Source organism: Bos taurus, chromosome 20 (genome assembly GCF_002263795.3).
Source record: "Bos taurus isolate L1 Dominette 01449 registration number 42190680 breed Hereford chromosome 20, ARS-UCD2.0, whole genome shotgun sequence".
Lineage (NCBI taxonomy): Eukaryota > Metazoa > Chordata > Mammalia > Artiodactyla > Bovidae > Bos > Bos taurus.
In genome coordinates this window covers 2,802,086-2,819,636 of record NC_037347.1, presented here as the reverse complement: position 1 = coordinate 2,819,636, position 17,551 = coordinate 2,802,086, and the positions used below count along the sequence as shown (strand labels likewise).

Sequence of the window (17,551 nt, the reverse complement as noted above, 5' to 3'; positions counted from 1 at the left end):
GGTGATTATTTCCCAATATATACAATACCGAATCATTACATGGTACATCTCAAACTAGTATGTGGCAAGTGTACCTCAATTTTTAAAATAGGAAGAATGGAAGAAAGTACATCACTTCAGATCCCATAGACATTAAAATAATAATAATGGAATATTAGAAATAACTTTATTCCAGTAAATTTAAAATTAGAGTCATCCTTGAAAGACATAAATGATTAGATTTGATCCCAAGTGCAAGAGGAAATAGGAACAGTTCCATATCAATTAACAAAATTTCATTCATAATGATAAATCTTCCCGGCCCACTGGTTTCGCTGATGAATTCTATCAAACTCTAAAGAAATAATACCAGTATTACACAGACTCTTTCAGAAAATAAAGGAGGCAGAAACACTTCTTGACTCAATTTATTTTTTATGAGGCCAGTATTACCCTGTTACCAAAACCAAAGTCATCATAAAAAAAAAAAAGAAAACTAAAGACAAATATCCTTCATGAACATCAACATAAGATAAAATTTTTGCAAACTAAATCTAACACTCTATAAGAGAACAATATCATAACCAAGTAGGATTTATCCTAGGAATATAAAGTCTGTTTAACAGGAAAATCAATTAATGTAATTTATTACATTAGTAAAATGAAAAAGAAAAACAAAGTTCATTTGAGTAGGTACAAAAAAAGCATTCAAAGAAATGTATGCCCCATTCATTATAAATAATCTAAGAAACAGAAGAGAACTTCACCAAATTTATTATCAATGATAAGAGGGATTAATGCTGTCTTTATGTACAAACAGAAACAAGGCCAGAATATCCATTCTTATCACTTTTGTTCAATACTCTACTAAAGGTCCTACCAGTGGAAGGAATAAGGAAAGAAACAGAAATAAACAGCATGAAGATAAGACATAAAACTGTCTTTAGGTGACATTATCATATAAAATAATCCTAGCAAGTCTACCAAAAAAAGCTATTTAAACTATTAAGTAAATTTAGTAGTCACAGGACACAAAGACAAAAATCAATTCTGGACTTACATAGGTATGATAGTAGAGAATAATCAAAATTTATAATAGCATCAAAAATATACAGGAATAAATTCAATAAAAGATTTTTAACAGCTGTGAACTGAATACAGTAAAACAAAAATTTAAAACACCTACATGAGTGTAGCAAGATACCATGTCCATGAACTGGATATTAAGATGGCCCAAACTGATACACAGATTGAGGCAACCTCAATCAAACTGGTGAGTTTTTTAAAGAAATTGACAAGTTGATGCTAAAATTAAGACAATAGCAAAAGATGCAGAACACAAAACTATTCTGAAAAAGAAGAACAAGACTGAAAGACTTAAATTACCTGATTTGAAGACTTATAAAGTTATAGTAAGCAAGACAGCATAATATTGGCATAAGGATAGACATTTAGATCTATGGTACAGAATAGAGTCCAGTAACAGACCCTAGATTTCTATGGTCAACTGATTTTTGACAAAGGCACAGAATAATACAAAAGGGAAAAAAGTCTTTTCAGCAAATGTTGCTAGAATTTGATAGCTATATGTGTTGGTGAGGAGGCCTTATTCTTCTTACCTCACATCATTCACAAAAATTAATTCAAAGTGGATCACAGACCTGAACATAATAGCTAAAATTATTAAACTTTTAGAAGAAAAATATAAAACCTATTTGTAACTTCAGTTACACAGATTTCTTCAATACAAAAACCATAAAGCCATAAATAAAAAACTGAAAATGCAGATAATCAAAATTTACAACTTCTGCTCTCTGAAACAGTTAAAAAGTTTTAACAGTTAAAACTTAACTCTTTAAAAGTTTAACTCTTAAGAGTTAAAAAGACAAATGACAGATAGGAAGAAAATATTTGTAAACATGTATGTGAAAAATGGACTGTATACAGAATATAAAAACACTTAGAATTTCAATAAGACTATGTACAAAAGAACAAACAACCCAATATAAAAAGGGGAAAAAATGTGAACAGACATTTCACAAAGGAAGATATAAGAATGGCCTAAAAAAGCACAACTTCATTAATTATCAAGTAAATTCAAAATACAACCACAGTGAGATACTATTCCTATATACCCAGTAGAATGGCTGAAAGTAAGAAGACAATATCAAATGATGATGAAGATGTGAAGCAATCTTAATGGAAATGAAAAATGGTACACTTCATAAAATAGCATAGCAGTATCTTATATTAAACACACATTTCTCACATGACCCCACAATTTGTCTCAGGTATTTACCCAAGAGAAAGGAAAATTTAGGTACAAAGACTTGTCTGCAAGTGGTCATAGCACCATTATTCATAAGTCAATAAAAACTGGAAGTGTAACTTAAGAGGTAAACAGCTGAACAAAGTAAAAAGAAAACCATACTACACAATACTACACAGCAATAGAAAGGAACAAAATATTTACATATACAAAATATTTGAATCTCAAAAGCATTATCCTAAGGAAACAAAGTCAAACACAAAAGACCTCCTACTGTATAATTTCATTTATATAGAAATCTAAAAGAAATGAACCATAGTGACAAAAACCAGTGGTTATCTGGACCAGGCATTACGGAATGGAATTGAAGGGCATATGAAAATTATTTACAGAGTGAAAGAAGTGTTTTCAATCTTGAATGTGCTGTTAGTTACATGGCTATGTATCTGCTAAATTCATCAAACTGTACACTCAGGAAAAAAAAAAGGAAAAAGATATTAAAAACTCTTAATACAGACAAGCAAGGGGTTCATTTTTCTAAAATATAAAGAGCTGTGAAAAATCAATTTTAAAAAACCTAACAAAACAAATGAGCCAAAAAATGAGTAATTCTTTTTACAGAAAAAGACCAAACAGTTCTTAAATAATGTTTAACATCACTAATATGAGAATGGTAAATTAGACTGAGAAATCATTTTTCACCTGTAAGACTGCCAGAAATTCAAAAGTTTAGTAATAACTGTTCTGGGAAGACAATAAAATGGAACTCTCATAGACTGCTGATGGACAAGTAAATTGGTATAGTCCTTACAGAGAATAATTTGGAAATATTTGTAAAAATTACAAATACATTATTCCTATCTCCCAGAAGTAGTTTTGCTCTTGGAAATTATCCTACAGACACACTTGCATAAATATAAACTGACAAGTACAAAGTTAATCTGTACAAGTACAGGTTAACTTTAGTATACTTTAGTGTGCTGCTGCTGCTGCTAAGTTGCTTCAGTCGTGTCTGACTCTGTGCGACCCCACAGACGGCAGCCCGCCAGGCTCCCCCGTCCCTGGGATTCTCCAGGCAAGAACACTGGAGTGGGTTGCCATTTCCTTCTCCACTGCATGAAAGTGAAAAGTGAAAGTGAAGTCGCGCAGCCGTGTACTACTCTTCGCGACCCCATGGACTACAGCCTACCAGGCTCCTCCATCCATGGGATTTTCCAGGCAAGAGTACTGGAGTGGGGTGCCATTGCCTTCTCCGACACTTCAGTATGCTTTAGTATTAACTTTAGTATTACTATAAAGTAATTTGTAAAAGTACAAAGTTAAAACTAATAGCATTAGTTTTAATAGCAGAAGATGACAAACAATTCAAATGACTCTCAGCAGTGGAGAGAACAGTTAATTAAATTATGATACATTAAAAAAATAAAATATTGTTCATCTTTAAAAAAGTATTCTCCATTTGAGAATAACTATAAAATACATTGTTAAATGAGAAAAAGCAAGGAGTAGAACATGAGTGTGGTATGCCACATTCCATGTAAGACTGGATAAGAATTCACATATTTATTAACTGTATATGCAAACAGAAAATTTTGAAAGATGCAAAACTAGCAAGAATCATAATTTGTTAGAGTGAAGAATAGGAAGACATTACAATACTGAAACAGAACACATTTTAATTTCTTTTTTTCTGGACAATGTAAATATAACATCTCTTCAAAAGTTAGGTGAGTTAATCAAAATTTGATATGAAAACTAAGAGAACAGACACATTAGTTATATGTAAAGACAGGTCACAAACTTGAGGCAATATTCACAATTTAAACAACTAAAAGATTAGTGTTAAAACATTGTAAAGCACTCCATCAGCAAGAGAGAAACCAATAAACCAAATGATGAGGAGAATGAAAAGTCATGAAACATATATATCACTGATGATGACAGCAAACAGTCAATAAACATAAAACACTAAACATCATTAATAACCATAGGAGTGAAAAGTAAAATATGTGTGAGGTATATTACCTCAACTAGCCTGACAAAAAGTTTAACATTATGAGCTGTTGGTGAGGAACTGGATCAAAATGGGTGGGATATAAAGTAGTATAATCACTGTTTGTAAAATATAGTTTGGCATGATCTACTGAAGCTATGTAATGAATACATATAACAAGCTTTACCCATTGACAAGAAATGCATCAATAAATTGCAGCACTACAGCAGTACAAATGAAGGAACTATATCTATAGCACCAATATAAACTCTCATACACAACACAGAAAAAATGAAGCAAGTTGTAAAAGAATAAATACATTTTGATTCTATTTGTATAAAGTTCAAATATATGCAAAACTATGCATTATTTTCAGATTATATATCTATATGCGACTTAGCAGCAGCAGCAGCAACAGTAAAACTATGAAGAAAAGGCATCAACTGATAAACAGCAAGCATTTTCTGCTGGCAGAAAAAAGGCAACAGCGAAGGTTGGTATTGACCTGCTGTTTAAGTCATGTGACAGTGTTTTTACTGCTACTATATCAATACTTAGATGTATTTGATATTTAATACTTTTCAAAACTCTACTAAAGAAAGAAATCAATCATGAAGATGAAATGCTATGAAACAACATGCTAGTTATCCCTCGTTTAATTCATAACAAGAGGTATGGAAGAGAACATTTAAAGAAGGCTAACTATTTCTCTATCCAGACCCTCAGCAGTACTATATGATTCAAAAAGCAAAACAGAAAATGAACAAAAGGCATTTTAAGATGACATCTTGTAAACATATATAGGATAATTTTCAAAGAATTTTTTTAAAGAGTTTAGATGGAAAAATCACTGAAAGTTTGACTATCATCACTTACTACTCACTTTCCAAACAAGATAAAATCAACAAACATGAAAGAAAAAGAAAAACATCCTTGAACTATAATTAAACTGCCTTCTATTAGAAATATATACAGCCAGTTCCATTCTCATAAGTCATCTCATATAAAAATCTGAAAAGTGTATTTAATTTCCTATTTTCCAGAAAGGATTTAAGGACATACACAGAAATAAATCTTTCTTCAGTAAAGAATGAAAAATAAAGAGGAAATTGTGAAACTAAAATATAATAATAAAAAAAAGCCATGATGAAGGCTAATAAACAAATATAAAACCATGATCAGGTCTTACGTAACTTTTAACTGGCCAACATTGGGCTCAAAATTTTTAGTCAGCTATAGCTAAGAAGGAAACATAATTACTTAAAAGACAGTTATAAGTTAATAAACTCTACTCAAAGATCATCATCAGCTTTTTTTAATACTGATTCCAGAGAGAAATATTCCCTGCAAATCTTTTAAGAATTAAAATCATCAAGCCACCAAAATACCCAGAAGGTTAATAAAATTAATTGATTACTAGAAGAACAGAAATTGGGGAAATAAATAAAAATAAATTACAATAAAATTATTAAATAAATTGATTAATGAAGCTACTTAAAATTCAACATAATACCCTAAATAGTCATATAAAATGTACTGACCTTCCTGAATTGCCATGTCCACAGTTACTCTGGAAGCTGAATGCAGAAGTTTTTGGTAATTCTGTGCATTCTGATCAAACAACTGTACAAGAAGAGTACATGTCTTTTCGTATTCACATCTGCTAACAGTGCACAACTGCTCCAGCTGCTGAAATACAGTGGTGGTGTCATCCAGCGGGTCATCTAAATTATCTCTGCAAATACATAATAGGAAGACAGACAACATTAGAATGAGACATACTTCTACTCACCACAAATAAATTCTATTTAAGTTAAATCAAAATTCTATCATGGATAAAGAAACAAAAGACACTGAAGGTAAGATGTAAAATGTCTATAACTGAAAACATGATTATGTATATAAAAGTACCTAAGAAACTATATGAAAGCTACTCGTATTAACAGGTGAGTTTGCAAAGTTGCTAACATACAGATCAATATACAGAACTCATTACCATATACTAACATAAACAAATGGAAATGTAAATCTGAAAAATATTACCTTCGAAAGGCACCAGAAAACTTAAAATACTAATTAAATCTTAATTAAAGATATGTAAAGATTTAAAGACTGAATACTATAAAACCCTGACGAAAGAAATAAGAGCTAAATAAAAGATAAACACGCTTATTGCCTGAAGACTCAATATTGCTGAGATGTCAATTCTTCCACCAAATTAATAAATTATACAAATTCAGTGAAATCATAGTCAAAATTCCAGAAGGACATTTTCTGTAGATACTGACAAGATGATCCTAAAATTTAAGCAAAAGAAGAGCCAAAATAATTTTTAAAAGGGAAAAGCAAGGTGGAAGACTCACACTACCTGATCTCAAAGCTTATTATAAGGCTACAGTACTCAAGGCAGGGTATTAGCAGGAGAAACATATAGATTAATGAGAATAGAGTCCAGAAATAGAACCATACGTATGTGATCAATTAATTTTTGGAAACAATGTAAAGACAATTCAATGGAGAAAGGAGAGTCTTTTCCACAAATGGTGTTAGAGATAACCAGTTTTCAATATACATAAAGGAAAAAAAGGGAAAAAAAGAACATGGAAACTTACCCTGTATCATATACAAAAGTTAACTCAAAATGGATTATGGACCTGAATTTAAATTCTAAAAGTATAAAACTTCTAGAAGAAAAAAATTAAGGATAAATTGGACTTCATCAAACTTTAAAACTCTTGCTCTTCGAAAGGCTCTGTTAAGGAAATGAAGAGGCAAGCAATGGACTGGAAAAAATATTTGCAAAACACATATGATAAAAAGACTTGTGACCAAAGTGGACCAACCTCTCAAATCTCAATGTAAGAAAACAAACAACCCAATCAAAAAATGGGCAACAGATTTGACAGGTATTTTACCAAAAAGTATATAGAAATGGTAAATAAGCACAAAAAGATGCTTACCATTATTAGTCATTGAAAGTGAAGTCGCTTAGTCGTGTCCGACTCTTTGCAACCCCAGGGACTGTGGCCCACCAGGCTCCTCCGTCCGTGGGATTCTCCAGGCAAGAGTACTGGAGTGGGTTGCCATTTCCTTCTCCAGGAGATCTTCCCAACCCAGGGATCGAACCCAGGTCTCCCGTATTGCAGGCAGATGCTTTACCATCTGAGCCACCAGGGAAGCTCTATCAGTCATTAAGGGAATGCAATCTAAACCAACAATGAGGCATCCCATCTATCAGAATGACTAAAAGTTTTTAAAACTGACTGTCAAGTGCTGATGAGGATGCAAAGCAACTGGATCTTTCATAAACTGCTGGTAGGAATGCTGAACGAAATGGGCACTTTTGAAAATGGTTTGGCAATTTTTTTTAAAGTGAAATACACATTTACCTAGCAACCCAGATCTCACACCTAGGTATTTACCCAGGAGAAATAAAAACTTACATTCATACAAAAATCTGTATAGAAACACTTAAACACAAAGAATCCAAAAGATGAATGGATTAATAAGCTATGATATATTCATAAAATGAAATACTATTCAGAATAAAAAGTAAAGAACTACTGACATAAAATGGAAAAATTTCAAATGCATTATGCCAAGGGACAGAAGCCAGACTAAAGGGCTACACACTGTATGATTTCATTTACGAAGCATTCAAAAGAGGCAAAAATTTTAGGGAAACAAAACAGATTAATAATTGCTAGAGGCTAAGGATCGGGAAAGGTCTGACTACAAAGGAACCTAAAAAAACTTTCTAGGGTGACGGAACTATTTTATATTTCAATTGTATCGTTAGTTAAACACAAATGTATACATTTGTCAGAATTCACAAAACTGAAAAAGGCCAAATTTTACCACAGGTAAATTATACTTCCATTTGAAAAAAAATTCCGAGATGCAGAAGATGAAAATTCAACAAAAACATTTAGTTTTCAATACCTCACAACTACGGCAACAGATTCCAAGCGAGAAGTGATAAAGGCCTTCGTGATTTCTGGTGCATAAGTGTCTAATAAGTGGGGTTCAGTTGATTTCACAAAAGGAACTGATGCTACCATCCTTTGCCACAGAGTTAATAAATAATGAACACTGTTGGGAGCAAATTCCCAATGCTACAAAAAAATAAAGCAAATGTTATTTAAACTGATATCATATCTTCCTAGAATAAGAACTCCAGAGGCAAAATAACTAAACATACATTTAAAACTAAACTTATTCTGATTATAACACTAATGAACATTTAACATAGCAAATTTTAAATCTTTGTGAACATCCTTCTAATCTTCTTTCCATGAATATTTTTTAAGAGCTGATATCATGCAGAAAATATGGTTTTAAAACTTCTCCCCAAACTTATAAAAAGAATTTTTCCAAAGCCTAATCTGTAAAACTTTATTTTATTTCTCCACATAGATTTTTCCACAGTTTCTCAATTCACTCTTTAATTATTAGATAATCAGATGGCCTCTAAATTATTATTATAAAATTTGTTACAAAGAACTTTTTCCTAAAATCTTGCAATGAATATTTTTAGCAAAGTGCTTTAACAGACTTTTTTAAAAATCCCTACCAAATCTTATCAAGAAAGTATTCTATTTACAGTTTAGCATCAACAATGTATTTTTACTTACCTGTAGACTAGTAATGGTAAAATTGGCAATCAATCTGATAACTTCAGGATATTCTTTCACCATAACTAATTCTCCTAGCTGATAATTTGTCTTTAAACGAGCCAAAAATCGACAAAATTCATGATAATTACCTGGATCAGACAAACCCTAAATTATGAGACAAAAAGGAAGGCTATTTTAAAAACTTAAAAATAAACCAAACTAATCACCATCAATAAAATTCCAAGAGTATTTTACTAAGTTTCAGTGTTTTCATGGGTACTTACTGCACTTTGCATCAACTGGGTAGGTATCAATTTAAAAAAAAATGATTCCCCCTGGGCTTAATGTTGTCATAAATGATTAGTAATAAGGAATTCATAGTAGAGGCTTCGGAGGAAGCTTTGACCATGATAACTAAATCAAATGTTTGGTAACCATTATATCACCCAAAAACTTTGCATGAGAGAGAATTGAGAGACAGACAGAGCAAATGTGTATGTGTGTATTGTGGGTTAGACAGAAGTCAGTACAAGAGCTGAAAAATATGTAAGATGGAAAACAAGAATGGCTCTTGAAATCCTAGAAAAGAGCAATACCACTACACTTAGATTAAATGTGTACACATAAATAACAGAAATATATTTTAATTCAACAAGTATTTATTGAGTACCCACAGGCATGATGTTCTCAAGCAACTCCCTGTCTCTAAATCATTCATATAAACTGCTGCAATGTACAGCAGAAAGTTTAACAAAAGTACTACAATATATAGACGGAACTCTGGGAGAAGGACAGGTTAAAACGAAAGACCAAGAAAGGTGTCCCCAGGGAGCCCCTTGAAGACAGGATGTGTATTATTATCTTTATAGTTTGAGAAGTTTGTCTCTCCCAAAAGTTATTAACAGCCAAAAGACTTAGATAAACCTCCTTAAATCATCATTTAATCTTTTAAAATCTGTACTTTCACTACAGATATAAACTAAAGTGAAACAAATTTTATCCAGACACCCAAAATCACTAATTAAATAATGGCTTTGCAATTCTCTGAAATGAATATTGCCATTGAAGATTTGCAGTTAACATAGAGAGTAGATTTAAAAATCTACAAACTCTTACTGCCCACAAGAGGACAAAAAGATATTATTTCATAATTTAAAGCCACATATTTCAATATTAACATCCAGATTTATACTGTCTTCTAGTTTAGAATACAGATATAACTCTAATCACTTCAGTAATTTAAGAAGTACAAGCAAAACACAATGGTAAAAAAACAGAAACATAATAAAATATGCAACTTCTATTCCTATGGGAAAAATAAAAACAACACAGACATCAGTCAGGAAAACATGTACTTTTAAAAACTGCCCATTTATACTACAGATGAAAGCTAAGAAAGAAGACTGTGATATGTATTTTCTTCCAGAATCATAACCATGTCATAAGTTTATTATGCACCTTTCAGCAGAAAAACTGTATTTATATATGCTAATGTTAATTAAATTACTTCATAAATACCTGAGGGTTTTCAAGTATCCTTTTTACTCCCTTAATTAAATTACCAAGGTACTTGGCACGTTCAGGACTGCTAAATAAGGACCTTCTTGTAGAAGCAAACTGAACTAAACACGAAAGTGCCTGAAAACAGGAACAACAATTCATTTCAACTTTAAAAGTAACTGTGGCCACACGAAAGGAACACTAGTTTTTACATTAAAATTCTTAAAATTTTAATGATGAAAAAGCATTATAGAATCCAAAAAACAATATAAACTAAATATCATTGATCATTACCACCATCCATAAATCTTCAATCCCACCATTAGAATTTGTTTGTATATAAAATTCCTCTAATATTTTTGTATATTTTTGTATATATTAGATATATTAGATACACCAGAGCAGAGCCAGGATCTGAATACACTCAAAAGGCTCCCAATTGCTGTTGCTGCCTAAACCTTTTCAAACTGATGAACCAGGTGCTTCACCAAAATGAAAAAATGAAAACATCGTGTTGTTGCAGAATATGTTTAGGAAATACTACACAAAATGCTCTGCAGTATCCTATAAGTAGGAAAAAATCTGTAACTTTATTTAATCTAGCATGTCCCAAATATATCTGGTGACAGACCATCTTGCCCACACCATTTATTAATATCTTGAGAACAATTTGGAAAATGTTCCTGAAACAGTTAGATAGCCTATAAAAATTCTCACAGATTATCTATCCCTGGCCTAGTTATCTTCTTTAAGTTAATACTTTATTAGACAATTTCACTACTCAGGTTCTTAATTATCCTACTGGAATTCACTGAAGCCTTTCATTTATTAATTGAGAGGCCCCAAACTGGCCCACATATGTTTTGTTTTGGTCCACATATGTGTATCTGCCCACTTATAAAAAAATAGAATTATCTGTCAATATCTAAATATTTCAGTTAGGAGATTTCACACAAAATGTCTGGGTCTCAAGGCAAGGATGAGAATATGGGCAAAAAAATCAGTTTAGATGTTACTCGGTTTGTCACCGTCCTTAATGTTAAAAGCAAAAAAACACAAGCAAACAAACATCCCAAAAAAACAAAACTTCTTTCCAATGTGTAGAATTAGGAACGACTAATACAGTTAAAAATATGTAGAGGTTTGGGGCCAAAACCACTGAGTTTGAACCTCAGCTCTAAAATCTAGAAAGTCACTTAGGCCATTCTGGGTCTGTTGACTTGTTTACATAGTGAGGATAACAATACTCACCTTGCAGGGCCACTGTGAGAATGAAGTGAGGTAAGAATCGTATGATAGGGCATGCACAGTAAATGGTAGCAACACTCTCTTAAAGCAGTTTTCCATTCTACTTTTTAAGCACCAGTAGCTTGTTTGTTTTATCCCTAAACATAACTGTAAACATAGCATGAAACCATGGTTTTTTTAAGCTACAGAAGGCTGAAGTTCTATGGTACCATCTAGAAACATGAGTGTCCTGTGAAAACCAGTTTAAAAACCATCCCCTTAATAAAACCCTCGTTTCAAGAGCAAGCATGTTTTTAAGGAGAGGGGGCAGTGTTTTTGTCAACCTATTCCTCCCTTCTAGGCAATGACATATCTAAACAAACATACCGCTCATATTTAAATCAAACTTTTTTTTTTTTTCAGGAAATGACAATATAAGAATCCTCCAATTTTACTTCTACAAGCTTAGATATTAAAGTGACAACTTTTTCTTTTTTTTTCAATCTTGCCTGGTCTCTTTTTTAGATTCCACAAAGATGGAATCCAGAATCTCAAATTTCTATGTAACCAAAGAGTCTGAATTTTTTACCATACAATAGAACTTGATTCAAAAAAGAAAATGAACAACTGGAGTGATGAACATAAAACCAAGTGAGCAGATCCCCCTGGTTTCTCATTTGGAGACATCTGATGGGGGCTGCATGGCAAGCCTGACATGGAGCCACGCAGTGAAGAAAGAGCTGGAGAGAGGTTAAGAGAAGGGAAGGAACCAGGTGGTGTGGCAAACTGCTGGACTGAGTACCAGAAGAAGAGCTGGGGACTGAGTAGGAAAAAAGATCTTTAGAGGTTGATAGGTTGTCTTGGCTATGGGCATGAACTAAATCACCAGTTATGGGTTTTGGGCTCACCAGTGAAATGGCAGGAACTATGGACTATAAGTAGAAATTGACAAATAGGTTAAGCAATACATATCCCAGATAGATGGTGTTAAGAATTTCTTATGAGAGGTAAACTCAATCAAGAATATAAATACAGTAAATATGTACCACCCTGAGATAAATATCACAGGTACTTTTAAATGAAATAATGAATGAGTTTTACTTACTAACTGAGATAGGAGTGGTGGAAGTGAATGATACAAATTAAAGAAAAGATCCAATGTTTCTGGTTCCAGGAAAACTGAAAAAAAAAAAAAAAAAATCTAACACCATTACTTTTCATTCAGTGATATTTAGCACAGTAAGACATTATCATACAAACCAAGAACTCTAAGACCTCAGCATGTAGCCAATCTTTATTTCTAGTTAGGCTAATTCCTTTTAAATTTCTAGCTATTTCCCTTTGAAAGATGGAAATAATATGAAGATAGAATTAGATCAGATGCTCCTTATTTCTATGTAGCATTTACAGTTCTCACTGAGAGAACCTTCTCACTGTTTTCATTTATATTAAAATAACATAAACATTTAAAAATTCAAACAATATCAAAAAGTAAACAGTACTAAAAAGTACACAGTAAAAAAGAGCAGTCCCCTACTCCATTCTGACTACTTTTCAACTCTTAGCTATATTTACGGAGAAGGCAATGGCACTCCACTCCAGTACTCCTGCCTGGAAAATCCCATGGATGGAGGAGCCTAGTAGGCTGCAGTTCATGGGGTCGCTAAGAGTCAGACAGGACTGAGCGACTTCACTTTCACTTTCATGCATTGGAGAAGGAAATGGCAACCCACTCCAGTGTTCTTGCCTGGAGAATCCCAGGGACGGGGGAGCCTGGTGGGCTGGCATCTATGGGGTTGCACAGAGTCAAACACGACTGAAGCGACTTAGCAGCAGCAGCAGCTATATTTAAATATGTTTCCAAATGACATGCTGTATGTAGTGCTGCTGCTGCTAAGTCGCTTCAGTCATGTCCGACTCTTCCTGACCCCGTGGACTGCAGCCCACCAGGCTCCTCCGTCCATAGGACTTTCCAGGCAAGAGTACTGGAGTGCGTTGCCATTGTCTTCTCCGGCTGTATGTACTACATGTTTTTATTTGACTGTTTTTAGATATCAAATGAACTTGTTACAGTGTATGTCTAATCACCCACCCCTCTACTCCCACCACTCTTCCTACAAACCATCTTCTCTCAAAAATACATCTACTATTATAACAATTTGAGATTAAGTCAATTCTATGCATTTATTATGACTATGTAAATAATTCTAACAGCTGAGCCAAGTAAACTATGATTATATCACATTTCTAACACTCCCTGGATTTAATCATACCATCTTTTTTGTACTTAGTTGTATAGACAGATATCTGTCACTAATTCTTTCCAAATGCTCTGACAGATGTGTAAAATGTTCTTCATGCTATTTTCCACATAGTCAATAACATTAAAAAACTTTCATTTCCATTTTCCCACCCTTCCTCCCAGAGCCTTCTTCAACTTAGAATGACTGTTCCCAAATGTGTTACATAATTATCTTATGTCTGCTGACTGTTTTCTTGTGTTAAAGCTTTCCAAAACCCCATATCCTCTATTTTCTTGGCCTGTGTATCAAGTAGATTCCTAAGAGCAGGCACATAAAGGATAAATTTCAGAATAATTTACATGTCTGAAAATATTTTTATTCTCTTATACTTGATAATTTCAGTCTAGTTTGAAAATTATTTTCCCTCAGAAATCTGGGGATATTATTACTCCATTGCCCTCTTGCTTCCAGTGCTACTGTTGAGAAGTCTAATACTATTCTTGATCCCAGTCCATTATAGGTGACTTTGTTTCTGGTAGATTTTAGGATCTTTATCACTTTTATTCTGAAATGTCATGATTATGAAGTTTAGTATATATTTTTCTCATTCATTATGAAATGATGTAACTGGGTACTTATTGGATCTTCCAATCTGAATATTTATGTGTCTCAGTGCTGAGAAATTTTGGTATTGTTTGCAAATTTCCTTCTGCTTTTCCTGTCCTTTCCTGAACTCCTAATAAATGCCAAGCCTCCTAGTTTCATACTCTAATATTCTTATATTTTTTTCCTCCTATAAATCTCTTCCTGCTTTTTTTCATTCTACTTTCTAGGATATTTCTTTAACTTTATCTTCCAACTCCTCTACTGAATGTTTTATTTTGGCAACTTTTACATTTGGAACAGTCTCTGAACTTCTGTTTTTGAAACAACATTCTATTCATGTTTCAGGAATGCATTACTTTTTCTTAATCTCTCTGAGGATATTAATTAACCCTTTTGGAAATTTATTTCTACTCTTCACTTTGTTTCTACTAACTCTCCCCTTTAAAAATGTTTCTTGAGATAATTAGATTCATATGCAATTGCAAGAAATAATACAGAGAGATCTTATGTTTTATTCACCCAGTTTCCCCAAATGGTAAGTTGCTACAAAACTAAAGCACAATATTACAATCAAGAAAGCACATTGATAAAATCCACCAATCTTATTTGGCTTTCCCAATATTACATGTATTTGTGTGGGTGTTTGTGTGTGTTGGTATCTGTGTATTTAGTCTGCGCAATTTTTACAACATATGTTGGTTCATGCATTCATCACCACTATCAAGATACTAAGTTCCTTTTAATTGTTTTAGTCTCTGATTTCCATATTAGAAGTTTTTACCAAATGTATGGTCCTTCTCTACTGTATCTGATACCCTGGAATATGAAACCTCTCCAGTTTAATTTCTCAAGGAAAAAAAGCTCTGGTCTTGGGAACTGAGAGGGAAGTGCACTTAGAGAAGGGAAAAGGGCAGTCACAGAGCAGCACAGATGGTACAGAAGGCCCCGGGGGTGTCTGTGCAGAACACAGGCTCTTCACCAAGCCTATCAGCCCCACTCCCCGATCTGACTTCAACAGGAAAACCCTACTGTCACCATCTTTCCAGGATGAGTAAGAGCATATGCGTTTGCTCCTTTTTGGTATCCCTCTCTGTAAAAAAGTAAATTGCAATTCTGCTTTGCTAAGTTAGCTACTCTAATTCACTCTCTTCATAACTTTGAAAAAATGATGATATCTCTTGCCAAGTGTTATACCCTCTCCTACTCTGTTTATCTGAAAATTTGAAAACAGAACTCTTCATTTCCCTACCTAAACTTATTTTCCTCCAACAATAGAGCTGTCTTCTCTTTTTTCCAAAATCAAAATATGAGGTAACTATGAATTAAATTGAGGAAAACAGATTTCAACACTGGGTATCAGCAGCTACTTTGGGTTACAATTTTTTAAACTTTTTGATTGCCAAGTAAAAAACAGATAATTGCACATAATGCAACAATATTGCTTAATCCTATGTCTTTTATGTTGACCATTCCTTATACTAAACTTTCTTCTTACTTGCTCTCCAAGTCGTTGGAATCTGTACTGTGCAAAGATCATCGGCAGATTCATCTGCTGAACTGCCAATGAAGTCAAAGTTAAGGCAGTTGAGGACCAGTTTCAAGACTTGCATTACTAGATTTTGTTGATCCTGATCCTGAAGGTTTAAAGGCTTGGCCAATATCTGAAAAAGGTTCAAAGTCAAATAAAATATTATGAAATATATCAATTAAAAATTTTTACTCAATCTAATTTAAATAACTTCAGTGCCAAATTAAAATTAGTTTAAAAAAAGAAAGAAATAAAAAAGAAAAGAAATTGCAAAGGGATGTTGCGGTAATAGACTATTCTCAAACTTAATATTGTAAAATGGGGATAACAACCTTTCATTATTTAAATGCAAAATGGAGGTCACCTTTTACAGGTGTGAGAAGCAACTTTAGGACAAATACTTTATTCAGCACAAATGTATAAATGTACAGGATTCATTAGCTTAAAGGAGCAATTGGAACAAACTGAAAATACAATATTCTTCAAGAAAAAGTGGGGGGACTTCATGAATAAACGATACACATTCAGCTAACAAAGGTTCTCAGAGGCTGTTTGAATATGGAGGGACAGTCGTAAGCTTCTGGGGAATAATCCCGACCCCTCTCAAAAGTCTCAATTAGTTTCTGCAACAATGTACAGTAAGAAAACAAAGAAACTACTACCCAAAGACAAGTTATCAAACTACCTTTGGATCCTACTTTATTATATCCCTATTAAATAAAAGTGAATTTTTTGGAACTGTTTAGATTTGTGCATACCTACTCTTCATGGGGTTGCAGAGTCAGACACAACTTAGCAACTGAACAACTGTACTTAAAAGTATCCATAATAACTCCTCAAAAGGCAGAATGGGGTACCAGGGAATTCATCTGAAATTCTTCTGAAACAGGGTGCTCAATTATTAACTTACCTCTTTTAGAAGAGAGCATGCTAGCACTAAAATGTCCTTGAGAGAAGTATCACGAAATGAGGTAGCTATTTTCCTGTGTTTTGCTGAAGGTCTAGAATAATCAACCTAAAAAGTTCAAGATGAATTTATTTAACCAGACTTACCAAACAGCAAAGAAAAAGTTCACTATGTAAGAAAGAGTGACATCAATGATCAAATAATCATAAAGTATAGGGCTAGAAGAGCTTTAAAAATCTGCTAGGGTAAGTTATTTGTTCAAGGTTACTCAAAGAGCTAATAATGGCAGAGCCACAATTAGCATCCCATGTTTCTGGATTGTTTTAGTTCAGTGCTTTTTCTGCAAACTATACTGATCCTAAAATTAAAAACAAGAATAAATAATATTTCAGAGGCATTATAAACACACATTATAAAATAATAGATAGATACTATCAACTCCTGAGACATGCATATTTTGCATTGGGGAAGAAACAACCTCCCTGGTCCTCAGACTCCATCTATAAAAAGAAAAATTTCTAAGATAATCTTAAAATTTTATCTTCTGTGAATCAGTAAACTGAATCAGCTACAGGAAATTCTTGCATATGAAAGTGATATTCCTATATATACCAGATGCGTATGTCACTGATTCATATATTTTGATATTCTTTAAAAAAATTCCAAGGCATAAATTATAAATA

The 17,551-nt window shown here is 33.0% G+C and overlaps 1 protein-coding gene across 6 annotated transcripts in view; it reads right to left on the bottom strand.

Moving 5' to 3' along the window:
* Nucleotides 1-17,551, bottom strand: part of RANBP17 (RAN binding protein 17) — a 383,888-nt gene that overhangs the window by 329,836 nt on the left and 36,501 nt on the right. For 5 of the 6 annotated variants that reach the window (XR_009491905.1, XM_059878829.1, XM_059878830.1 and 2 more), the window contains 7 exons: nt 16,872-16,976; nt 15,929-16,094; nt 12,690-12,763; nt 10,376-10,495; nt 8,876-9,022; nt 8,184-8,356; nt 5,783-5,976 (listed from right to left, as the gene is read on the bottom strand). Coding sequence is in view for 5 of the 6 variants with exons in the window: in XM_059878829.1 (XP_059734812.1) it covers nt 5,783-5,976; nt 8,184-8,356; nt 8,876-9,022; nt 10,376-10,495; nt 12,690-12,763; nt 15,929-16,094; nt 16,872-16,976 (979 nt within the window). In the remaining variant the exon portion in view is untranslated. The remainder of the gene's footprint in view (nt 1-5,782; nt 5,977-8,183; nt 8,357-8,875; nt 9,023-10,375; nt 10,496-12,689; nt 12,764-15,928; nt 16,095-16,871; nt 16,977-17,551) is intronic. The other variant, XM_059878831.1, reaches the window with a different exon arrangement.